Source organism: Peromyscus maniculatus, chromosome 3 (genome assembly GCF_049852395.1).
Source record: "Peromyscus maniculatus bairdii isolate BWxNUB_F1_BW_parent chromosome 3, HU_Pman_BW_mat_3.1, whole genome shotgun sequence".
Lineage (NCBI taxonomy): Eukaryota > Metazoa > Chordata > Mammalia > Rodentia > Cricetidae > Peromyscus > Peromyscus maniculatus.
The window spans coordinates 163466927-163479442 of NC_134854.1; the positions used below are offsets into that span (position 1 = coordinate 163466927).

At 40.7% G+C, this 12516-nt stretch overlaps 1 protein-coding gene across 1 annotated transcript in view; it reads left to right on the forward strand.

The window, feature by feature from the left end:
* The window catches only part of Etnk1 (ethanolamine kinase 1), a 41275-nt gene extending 30479 nt beyond the window's left edge, over positions 1 to 10796 (forward strand). Inside the window, exons 6-8 of the mRNA XM_006990040.3 lie at positions 2083 to 2243; positions 5323 to 5396; positions 5668 to 10796. Coding sequence (XP_006990102.1) covers positions 2083 to 2243; positions 5323 to 5396; positions 5668 to 5740 — 308 coding nt within the window. The 3' untranslated portion in view covers positions 5741 to 10796. The remainder of the gene's footprint in view (positions 1 to 2082; positions 2244 to 5322; positions 5397 to 5667) is intronic.
* Positions 10797 to 12516: the final 1720 nt, after the last annotated feature.

The following is a 12516-nucleotide window of genomic DNA, read 5'->3' on the forward strand; positions in this document are numbered from 1 at the left end:
TCTGCTTCCCTATCACATGTGCATGTGAATTTTATTCTGTCATTACTTAAAGAACAGGAGGTGCTTTCTATGTAAATGAAATTAATATATAATTAACATGACTGTATTTAGAATTTTCCTAAAAGTAAAGATTAGAAAATGCTTTGGGTGTTTTTTTTCTAGTGAGGATATTTCATCACTGAACTTGCACTTGTAACAGATTCCTGTCTTTTTATATATTTCAGGTTACCAGGCTAGGTGAAAGTTTTGTTTCTAGTTACTTAGTTCCACCAAATTCACCATACATGTATGTGCCAGAGCTTATGTATATTGTAGAAGTAACCGTCTTATTAAATAAGAAACACAGAGCCAGTGCAAATATGAAAGCCCAAGAGGTCAGAGCTAAGAGCCTTACCCTTCACTGCTGCAGCTATCCTCTTCAGCCAAGAGACCTACTTCCTGTGTGTTTGTCTTTATATAGACTTTCTGTTCTGCCTTCTCATTGGTTGTAAACCCAACCACATGACCACCTCATCACTGCCTGTCTGTACAGACCTCCAGGTCTTCTATGGTTGGTATTGAGATTAAAGGCATGTGTCTCCAGTGCTGGCTGTATCCTTGAACACACAGAGATCTGCCTAGCTCTGCCTCCCAAGAGCTGGGATTAAAGGCGTGCACCACCACCGCCCAGCTTCTGCGATGGTTTTGCTATTAGCTCTAACCCCCAGGCAACTTTATTTATTAACATACAAATAAAATCACATTTCAGTACAAATAAAATGCTACCATATTTCACATGTTGTCCCATAGGCAGGAATGGGTTTGTATAGGATAAGAATTTACCCTTTCAAGCCAGCACTTAGGAGGCAGAGGCAGGTGGATCTCTTGAGTTCAAGGCCAGCCTGGTCTACAAAGTAAGTTCCAGGGCTACACAGAGAAACCCTGTCTTGAACCCCCTGACTTCACCCACAAAAAAGAATTCACCTTTCATGACAGATACACTATTGTAGCTATGAAGGAGGAAGCCAAAATTGTCTTAGAACTTCTTTGGGGAAAAGCTGAATTAAAACCTGAATGTTAGGTAGTATTTGGATGTGCAAATGGAAGAGGAAGGAGGCAGCATTAAGATGAGTGTCTTAGTTAGGGTTTCTCTTGCTGTGAAGAGACACCATGACCACAACTCCCACAAAAAAGCAAAAAAACATTTAATTGAGGAGGCAGCTTACAGTTTCAGAGGTTTAGTCCATTATCATCATGGTGGAACATGGCAGCATGCAGGAAGAAATGGTTCTGGAGAAGCAGCTGAGAGCTCTACATCTTTTAGGCAGCAGGAAGTAGTCTGAGACACTGGGCAGTATCTTGAGCATATACGAGACCTCAAAGCCTGCCTTCACAAACAAGACCACACCCAATCCAACAAGACCACACCTCCTAATAGTGCTACGCCCTTTGAGGGCTGTTTTTTTTTTTTTTTTTTTTTTTCTTTTTTCTTTTTTTCCAACCACCACGATGAGATTGCTATCTTTAGGATAGAAACCTCTGGATGGAGAAGCAAAGGTTACATTAGAGAGGCGGGTTTAGGGTATTCATGAAGAGCCCAGATGCCAGTCAGGAATAGTAGACTGTGATAATGGCCCACCTAACTTCCTTATTCCCTTCTTTTTCCCTTTCTCTACTTCTCCTTTCAAGTGAAATGGAAAAGATAGAAATAGAAAATACCAGAGTTGGATGATAAATGAGAGTAAATATATTGTTTTCTGAAACTTTATAGCAGTTTAACATAGGGATATGTTTACCCTGAGTGTGATCAAAAACTGCATAGAGGCAGGGCTTGTACCTCTGTTCACCTCATCATGCTTAAAGCCACCCATGGCCTTATTCAAATGTAGATTGGGGCTACTGCTGAGAACTTTATCAGTTTCCTAAGATGAGCAGCAGCTGTGTGCCTTAGATTTAAGCTGGGATTCTGAACGCCTGGTCCATTGTTTAATAATAAGGTTTTGCTAGCCGAAGTGAAAGGTTTCATTACTTTTCAGTTAAAACGTTGGCTGGTAGTACTTAGGCCTTCTAAAGGGTGTTTCTCAATAGTCTGTCTCTCCCCAGGTGTCAGTGATGTAGACTATAGTCTTTATCCAGATAGAGAACTCCAGGGCCAGTGGCTGCGCTCTTACCTTGAAGCCTACAAGGAGTATAAGGGCTTTGGCAGTGAAGTCACTGAAAAGGAAGTAGAGACACTCTTCATTCAAGTCAACCAGTTTGCATTGGTAAGTTCAAATGGAATCAGTGACAATTTTCTAATGCACCTAACTAAATTTTGATCATTGTATAAATCACTTTTTAGTTTTTTCAATTCTGTTTCAAATAATGAAAAAACATGATTCCTTACAGTTTGCCTCTTAGTTTATTACCTTGCTTTAAGGACATACTCGTTGTTTTATCCACTTATTTATCTTTACGTGCGTTTAGTTTGAAAATACTTTATCTTCTGAGAATATTGTAGTTCATTAGCATAGCTTGCAGCTAATGTGTTAAAGCATTCCTGAGTAACTTAATCAATTCCTTCAGCTATGTTATAGGCTTTAATATGACTGTAAAATTGGCTTTGGGAGCATTGGCCACCTTGTTTTTTTCAAGTAGACTGCAGCGATGGCCCCCAGCTAGACTGTTGATAGTTTTGTGCAGCACAGATTCCCCATATACACTCAGAGCACTCAAATGAGAGGATGTGTTCAGATGTGGTAGCTGCTGTCTGTGGTTATGTAGTAGAGCTGCTGGGCAGCTAATGAGGCTGCCATTGAAGTCCTTGATGTCTATGTAACGATACTCATCCACAGACTTCCTGCAGTGTTCACATGCTTTTTTTTTTTGATTCTGGAATTGTGTCTGTATATGGTTTATTAATCAGATGCTAAGCATGTACTGCTATGCTAGTTTAGGTGGATTGGAAGTATACCATTAAAGTCCTTCAAAATGCTTATAGCTTAGAATGAAAAGATATCATATTTTGGTAAAACTTAGCACCCATATCTATTTTAAATTCCTAGCAAAGTGTAATTAGAAATAAACTTAAATGTGATTTAAGGGGAAAAACACCTTCATGGTGGTGCATGCCTCCAGTTCTAGCTCTTGAGAAGCAGATGCAGCAGGATCTAGAGTTTACCACCAGGCTGGCCACACAGCAAGGAAGGCTAGCCTGGACTATATTACCTTAAAATACTAAACCAAACCAAAATAAAAAGCTTACTGTACTTTAAATATATTTATTTGGACCCATGTGTCCTCTAGCCTTGTTGTCCAGGCCCCTCGTGTTAGGATTACGGGTAGAGTTGGCCATGGTGGCTACAGCATACAGAATGTCATTTATACGAGGACTGCAGAGATGTTTGAATGGATGGGTGACCTCAGTTCTTCTTGCCTTAGAGTTTAAGGTCTTTCTCCAGGTGTCTTTTCCGTCATTGATGCAGAGCCAAGAGGCACGCATAGGGTTTCCAGTAACATGATGGTCAGTCTCATCTCCTTAGCCCCTGTTTCGCAGCATCCCTGTGACTTGCCATAAGGATCTGCGTGGTGAAAACAATGTTGTTTGAGGCTTACTTCTACCTACCCCAAAGTGGTCTCGATCCATAGGTTCAGCACGACTGCTCTGAGCGATCTCATTGGCCCTTTTGGTGCTTTTTGTCTTAGAGGATACACCAGAAATAAAACCTGGTTATTAACACCATTACTTTTCTAGAGCATCTCTAGTAAAAGTAGAATATTTCTGGGAAAGTAAAATTTCATTTTTGTTACCAGCATTAAAAAAAAGTGTGTATGAGTGTTTTGCCTGTGCCATTTGTATGCCTGGTGCCCACAGAAGCAGGGAGAAGACATCAGATCCCCTGAGTTACAGATGGCTATGAGCTTCTGTGTGGGTAGGTGGTAGTTGCTGGGAATCTCATCTGGGTCCTCTGGAAGAACATCCCCATGTTACCAGAATAAAAAAAAAGTTGAACATTCTAATTTATCATTTTTGTGTTTGTGTGTGTGCGCAAGCGCTCACGCCCTCAAGAGTCATTCAACCAAACATGTAAAATAAAAATGTTAATCATTTAAAAAATAGTTGTAAGGCATGCATACAATTACGTTTCAATTTCTAATCACATTAGTTTTAAGTTCTAGGATCTAATTTTCACTGATAAACTTGTTAATCAGAGTTGTCATCTGTGTGTATAATGAACCAATAAAATAGGTGGGGGGTGTGAGCCACTACTCGTGTCTGTTTGCTGTGTGGAGTGCTGCGTTCTGCATTGGGCAAAGGCTATAGGAACTACTAGGCTTGAGTTTTCAGTCATTCTGACTTTGTCGCTTCCTACTATAGACAGTCATCAGTAACTACCCTAGTATAGACAGTCATCAGTAACTACAGTCATCAGCAACTACCCTAGTATAGACAGTGGTCAGTAACTACCCTAGTATAGACAGTCATCAGCAACTACAGTCATCAGCAACTACCCTAGTATAGACAGTCATCAGTAACTACCCTAGTATAGACAGTCATCAGCAACTACCCTAGTATAGACAGTCATCAGTAACTACCCTAGTATAGACAGTCATCAGCAACTACCCTAGTATAGACAGTCATCAGTAACTACAGTCATCAGCAACTACCCAAGTATAGACAGTCATCAGCAACTACCCTAGTATAGACAGTCATCAGCAACTACCCTAGTATAGACAGTCATCAGTAACTACCCTAGTATAGACAGTCATCAGTAACTACCCTAGTAGAGACAGTGGTCAGTAACTACCCTAGTATAGACAGTCATCAGTAACTACCCTAGTAGAGACAGTCGTCAGTAATTACCCTCGTATAGACAGTCAGTCATCAGTAGCTACCCTAGTATAGACATTCGTCAGTAACTACCCTAGTATAGACAGTCATTAGTAGCTACCTTAGTATAGACAGTCATCAGTAACTACCTAGTATAGACAGTCATCAGCAACTACCCTAGTATAGACAGTCATCAGTAACTACCCTAGTATAGACAGTCATCAGTAACTACCCTAGTATAGACAGTGGTCAGTAACTACCCTAGTATAGACAGTCATCAGTAACTACCCTAGTATAGACAGTCATCAGTAGCTACCCTGCTTCCACATGTTCTCTTCTGGCTGTGTTCTGTAAAAATTAACAGAAGGAAGAAGGTGCTTCTCGGGCTAGAGAGTGAATGGAACTCAGTAGTTCTAAGCTCAGTATTTACCAAGAAAGTACCATGCATGTAATTGATGAAAAGCATAGAATTAACAATTTTGTATTGTGTACAAAAATTTGTTTCATAATTCTTCCTTTTTCTTCTCTTTAAGGCTTCTCATTTCTTCTGGGGACTCTGGGCATTGATCCAAGCCAAGTACTCCACAATTGAGTTTGATTTCCTTGGGTAAGATGATGTTGACTGGAGGTGCTCTTTGTCTCTTCTTGGTTGAACTAGTGTGTAGAAATGACAGGAGCATCACATTCCTGTTCTCAGGCAGCACTTTGAAGGCCACATCCACTTAAGCCATGTGGAAGCTTCTAGGCTGGCAAGTGCTCAGCATAGGAAGTGTCCAGTAGGTGGCGCAGCAGGCTGTGTGCACTTTGAAATCTTAAACTTGTGGAAGCAGCTGAGGGACTGCGTCAGCTCTGAGATTTCCTTCTTCTTTTCTCACTAGGTATGCCGTTGTTCGTTTTAAGCAGTACTTTAAAATGAAGCCCGAGGTCACAGCACTAAAGATGCCTGAGTAAAGAAGAGGCCTCCTTGTCCTCCAGGAGCTGAGCAGTGCTTGTGGATGTTTCCTGAGAAATTCCAAAAGCCAAGATTTGTTAACACTCATTTAATTTGGTTATCTTGCTTTACAAATTATGCCTCTAAACAACCAGTCTATTTTTAAATAGAATGATGTTAAAAATCTGCTTACTGTTGTGAGTATGCTGCAGGCTAGAGATGTGTCCATCAGTGGAAAGAGTGGAGTCGGCTTTAGCCTTTGGCAATACAGTCCATGTTACATGTGAATTATTTATTACAGATTTGACATGACTGACTGCTTTCATCTCTTCATTTGTTGGTTCAGTGTATGCAATGAGAATGTTGTAGAAATCTTTTATAAGTTTTGTTAATAGGGTTAATTTTAGAAAAACATTCTTGTTCAGTGTAACCTTTGTAAAATGAATCATTTACTCTTGACATGGCAGTCACTGCCTCGGTGGTAACTTAGGGTGTTCTAGAGATTTCTAGAGAAGTGCCCGTCGAGGAGGGAGCAAGGCAGTCCCTGTCTCTAGGGTATACTTTTTTGAATTGGAAATTGGAAATAATTCCTTTGAAGAATACAACTTAGAATTAAATTGTCTCTTTACATAGCCTGACAATATAAAATATATTTACTGTATAATCCTGGAATATAAGTATAACAATTTAATGTTAAAATCTGTATTAAGTCATGTTTTAAAATACTAGATATGGTCATTGAAGGTAATAGTCTCAGTTTTTAGAATTTACCTATCAAATTGTTTCTAACCCAGAATTTTGTTTAACTTGAGAGACTCTGTTTTTCTTCATTAAATAATAGCTTATATTGTTAGTATTTGAAACAAACATACAGAGTTCATCATACTTGGAAGCAAGGAATATCATTTAGATGCTTTCTATTCAGATTCATTCCTTAGGTTGGTTTTCTGTCTGTAGAGTCAGCAAATGATTGCTTATACATGTAATTTCAGAGTAATATTGTTAAAGCAGTTAGAAGAATCAGTAAGGAACATTTAGGTAGGTCATTGAGCTTGAATACTTAAACTCTTAACAAATAAGGAAATGTGAATTAAATAGTAGTCGTGGTAGGAGGACTTGTTTATCTTGTTTTTTGTTAGTCTAGTTTTTATTTTTGTATAGGTGGAAGAGGGAGGCAACTGTTATATGGAAGGAAGTTAGGTTTTTGAGGTAGACAAGAAGGCTTTAGTCTTTGAAGACTGAGCTTGAGCAGTCACAGCTAACTTAGATTAGGCAGACAGGCTTTGCACTTTGGTCACTTAAGTGCTTTTGTACAAAGTTGGCTCCATGGATCTGCTTATGTAAAGTATGCAATGCAGATCTAAGACATCGTCTGGTATATTGTCCACATGACTTATGTTCTCAGACAAGTGCTTTAAAATACTTGGATTGTCTCATTGTATTCAAAGCTAATAAAGTAAGTAGGAACACTTAACAGCCATGGCCATTTGAGATGGTAAATTCTAGCCACTAAATAGACTCCTAAGTATGTGTTTCTAACAGTGTTAGACCTGGATTTGGTTTCTACCTCCCCACTGTTGTAATGTTCTTTTGTTTTTACGAACCACATTACTGTAAGATCATTACAATTCTGCCGACTTCCTTGAATGGAAACAAATAATGACTAGCTCTTTTCAATGTTAAAGCAAACCTACAGAAACTGGCTTAGTGGAATTTTCATTCGTGGTTGGAACATTGTCATAGAATGATAAAGATGTGAGCCTCCTGATTCTTTGCTTTCCTTCTCTCAAAATTCAAGAGGATGTGTCATGTGAAAACACTGGAGAAGACAGTGTTTGCTAGTCTGTTCCTGTTCTTACCTGAGAGTGCTTTGAATGGAGGCTCACCATGCTACGGCTGCTGGTGGACTGCCTAGCCACCGGCTGAGACACAGTTGCCTAAGACTGCTGTGGCAGTGAATGCAGCGAGGCTTCCTGGGTCACCCTGCCAGCATGTAAGAGATCTTGGGAAAAGACTAGCCCATGTAAACTGTTGTCCCCATTCCTTGGCCAGATTTGGGTGCTCTGATGCGCCTGCTTCCCATACAGCTTTTGGGGATCATGGTGTAGACTATCAACAGGTTTCAAAATGTCTTTCCTTTGTATTGACCATGTAAGGGATTCTAAAGAGGGTGCATTGGGACAGCTCTGAAGAGCATCCCTCTCAAATGTGTCCTGTGGCTTGCTAGGATATCAGTTGCCTTCTTTTGTTAAGCTAAGGAACTTGAATGCCTTACCTAATCACTCAACTGGTGGTAAGCTCATTTTGTAAATAGGAAAGTGAATGTTAGAAGTGGCATTCATGGATGTTCAATGTTAATCAATAGACCGTAGTGGCCTGGATGCTGTAACAAGCAAAATTCCTCATTTCTGCCCTCTACCCTGATCCTGTCTCCCTGGCACACCTGTATGATCTTGAACCTGACCAATGATATTTGATTTCCCTCCCTCTTCTAATCCTGCGCTACCACCATTTTTCCAGAAATGAGATGTGGTGGCCACATTTTACTGTTGACATGATCCGCCTGAGATCAACATGAGCACAAACCTCATCAACTAGGTCTGCCTGGAGTGTAAATAGGACAGTGTAAATAAGCAGCTGTAATTAGTGTGAGTTGTGTCCTGCATCCAAGAGTGTGTCGTTCTGCATTCTCCTTTGTGGAAGTTTTTCTGTCATTAGATGATCCAGCCTGTTGATGTTTGGCTGGGAACAGTGCACACCTCCAGCTGTGCGGTGAGATAGCAAGAACTGGAAGGAAGGTTTATTGGGTTTAGTTAATGTTGGTATTTATTTATTTAGCCTCTCAGTGCCTAATAAGACTTTTCTCCAATTTTACTTAGCTATTAATTTCTTGTGAATTAGATTCTGGGAAGCAGTGAATTTGTAAAGCTCATTCTTTGAGTCACAATTTGAAGATAAAGGAAACTAAAAATATTATTTGGTGTTTGTAAACAGAAGTGTGGTCCCCTTTTCTATTTTCAGAGTTTGTTGACACTTTCAACAAAAACTTGAAATTCAATGTGAATGTAAATCCCATCCGTACAAGTCATAGGGCAAATGGCATCTCTTAGTTTGTCAGGTGGCTTCTTTGGAGTAGTTCAGTTTGGGATTGTGAGAAAAAGGGGTCTTTTGTGACAACCCCCCCCATGTTTGTTTTAACTTTATGAGTTTAGACTTTAGACTTAAAGAATTCCCCAAACACTCTAAAGAAACGTTAGAAACCTCTACTTTAACAGTACTCAGTTTTCTGTATTAAGCAGAAGCTGCCTGTACCTCTTGATCTCACTAGCTGATGTATAAAGGGCAGTGTGTTGGGTTGATTTTTTTTTTTCCTGACTTGCTTTTAAGCATTTTATACTGCATTCCAGAGTACTGTAGACTTAGCTATTTTCCTATGAATCTGTCATCCTGTTGACAAAGTGGACAGTGCTTTGTCCTGGGGTTTTCCTAGTAGCAGCTGCGTGTGCTACCTCACACAGAAGGTGAGTGCAGGTGGAGACGAGCCTCTTGACAGATTTCATGATGGCCTTTACTGTGAAGCTGAGCTCCATCTTCAGGCATGTTTCTGTTCTGAAAAGCAAGATGAAGGATGGTGCGCTGCCTTTCCCTATAGTGACTGCAGTGTTAAATCTTGGGTTTGACAAATGTTATCAGCTGATCCAGATAAAACATCCCTGTTTGGGGAACTTCAGCCCATGTTTCTATAAAAGAAAATACTTGAGGTTTTTGTATTACCTTGAATTCTTGCAGGCTAAATTCAGTGACACGTAATACAATGAGTTAGATTTGTTTGAATAGTTTATTTTTTTGCTGAAAAATTTCAATTTTGGCTCAATTTGATATGGGAAGAAACCCAAAGTATTTGGATTAGAACCAAATCTGATGCTTCACCCACAAGCACTTTCAACTCCTGCATTGGAGGCTTCCCTCCTGGACTGTGCGCTGCGGTACCAACCCATCTTTGCCCATTGTGCATTGCATAGCCTGTGTACGTGCAGAAACACTCCTAAAACAGTTAAAATCTTATCTCTCAGTTACCTTACCCCTGTGGTGATTTGGATCCCATTAATATGTTAATTAAACACTAGATGCTTACAGAACTGAAACATCACATTGTCTTTTGACTAGTTTGTGAAAGTGGAGCAGGAAATTACAGGCTTCCTAGCCAGGAACTTTGAGAGCTGGGTTGAAACCCAGTGACACCTGCCGAGCAGTGGAGGGACAGAGTACCTGCTCGCCATGCCTGCACTGTGGCATGCTGCTGCTTGTTTGTAGGTAGTGTTCATTGTCAATAATCTAAAGTTGTCCTCTGTATTTACCTGTACTAAAGTAACTGTAAACTAATGGAACCTACAAGAACTTTTCTGTATTTAGGAGCTTTTGTACAGCAAGGTCAAATGTCCTGAATGAAGGAAGACATGGTGTTACCCATACACAAGGGAAAAAAGCTGAAATGAGTTAACTGTTGTTGCGTTAGCTGTCTGTTGAATTGGGAAGCTGTGGCATAGATCTTAAATTTGTGTTCTCAAATGTGAATTGTAGTCTAATGCTGCTTTGTATAGACTGTAAGTGCTACGGATAGTCTCAGCACTGAACATGCATCGATACCTCGCAGATGAATGCAGCTTTTGTCCTAGGTTTCCCTATGCCTCAGCCAGGGTCTGAGTGCCAGAGAACTTGCTCATCTGTTTGCTAGCGAGATACTTCCTGCTTTTTCCTTTGTTGTCACATATCTTTATGTTTGAATTTGAAGTTTTACTACTGTTAATTTAAGTAAAATTTGTTCCGTGGATAAAATGGCATTGCCAGTGAAATCAACAGCCTCATTCATGTAGCTGCTGAAGTGACATTTGTGTTCTGTGTTCATGAACTTGCAATGAAGCCGTGTTTCTGTTAAGATACAAAGTGCGGCTTAGGCTTTATTTCTGTTTAATAAGGCTTTCTACCATTGATTAAATGAAGGAATGTATCTTTTTGAAGAGATTTATATTCTGTAAATAAACCTCGGTTGTAACAATAAAGTTGAGTTCTAACTAATGTGTCCATGTTGTTCATACTCAATTTGGAAATTGTCTCTTGTAGAATATGGAAATACAAGACTTTAAAGGATTGGAGCTTAGTGGTGATTGTTTGCCTAGCAAGTGCCCTGTCTTAGGTTTGATCCCTCACACTAGAGGAAAACCAAAGGTTTTCCAGAGTCAGTAATAAGGACTGGGGAGTGGTCTGCTTAGGAGAGTAGTTACTGAGCAGTCATGAGGCTGGAGATGGGATCCCAGTACCCACATAACAAGGCAGGTGCTCCACACACCTGTGACCCCAGCTCCCTGGGGCTTGCTGGCTCTCAGCCTAGCCAAGAAAGTGTGAGCCCAGGTTCAGAGGAACAGGTGAAGCGTGACAGGATACCTGTGGCTTCCTCATGCAGACATTCACCCGCATATGTTGTATGTGTAATTTTGTTTTCTTTTTTAAAAAGGTATGTAAATGTATATATGGGACAATTTAAGGTTTTCATTGTGTTACTGTTCTGTTGCTATGATAATATACCACAGCCAGAAAGCAACCTCAGAATTTATTTAGTCTTACAATTCCTGAGGGATAGACATTCATATGGGAATGCATGGTGGAGGTAGAAGGTGGAAGCTTGCTTGGCTGATCACCTTTTCCTTCCTTCCTTCCTTCCTTCCTTCCTTCCTTCCTTCCTTCCTTCCTTCCTTCCTTCCTTCCTTCCTTCCTTCCTTCCTTCCTTCCTCCCTCCCTCCCTCCCTCCCTCCCTCCCTCCCCCCCTCCCTTCCTTGACAGCCAGGCCAAGCTGGCCTTGAACTCTGGGATCCACCTTCCTTTGTCTCTGCCTCCCAGGTGCTGGGATTAAAAAGGTGTGCACCACTATCGCCCACCAGGCTGATCATACTTCAGCCACATAGAAAGAGCATTGGAAGTGGGGTGAGGCTATACACTCAAAGTCTACTCAGTGATATACTTCTTCCTGCAAGTCTTTACTAAATGTTCCTTAACCTTTCCAGATAGCCTTCAGCTGGACAGAGTGTTAAAACACTTGAGTATATGGAGGGAAATAGCTCATTCAAACCACCATCCTCTTACTCTGGTTTGCAGTATGCTGTGGAAACATTATTTTGAAATCTGCTTTTGGAAGTTTAGTTGCAGATGTGTGCCTCCACCATCCCTACATGATACTGGATATTAACCCCGCACTTCGAGTGCTACACAAACTGCCAACTGAGCCATACCCCTAGCCTCTGGATATCTGCTGCTAATTGTCTCCACCTGTGGTGGTTTGAATGTAATTGGCACCCATAATCTGATAGGGAGTGGCACTATTAGGAAGTGTGGCTTTGTTGGAGTAGGTGTGGCCTTGTTGGAGTAAGTGTGTCACTGTGGGAGTGGGCTTTGAAGTTTCCTATGCTCAGGATACCACCCACTGTCACAGTTGACTTCCTGTTGCCTGCAAGATTAGCACTCTCAGCTCCACCACCACATCTGTCTACATGCTGCCATGTTCCCCCATCATGATAAAGGACTGAATCTCTGAAACTATAAGCAAGCCACTCCAGTTAAATGTTTTCTTTATGAGTTGCCATGATCATGGTCTCATCACAGCAATAGAACACAAAGACACCACCAGACTAATTTTAAAAGTTGTACGCAAAAGACTTGGGAAGTTTCACTTTCAGAAAGCCATCCTTCTGCTTAGCCAATTGTGCTTCTGTCCCCTTTCCCTGCCTCACTACAGTACCCCTTG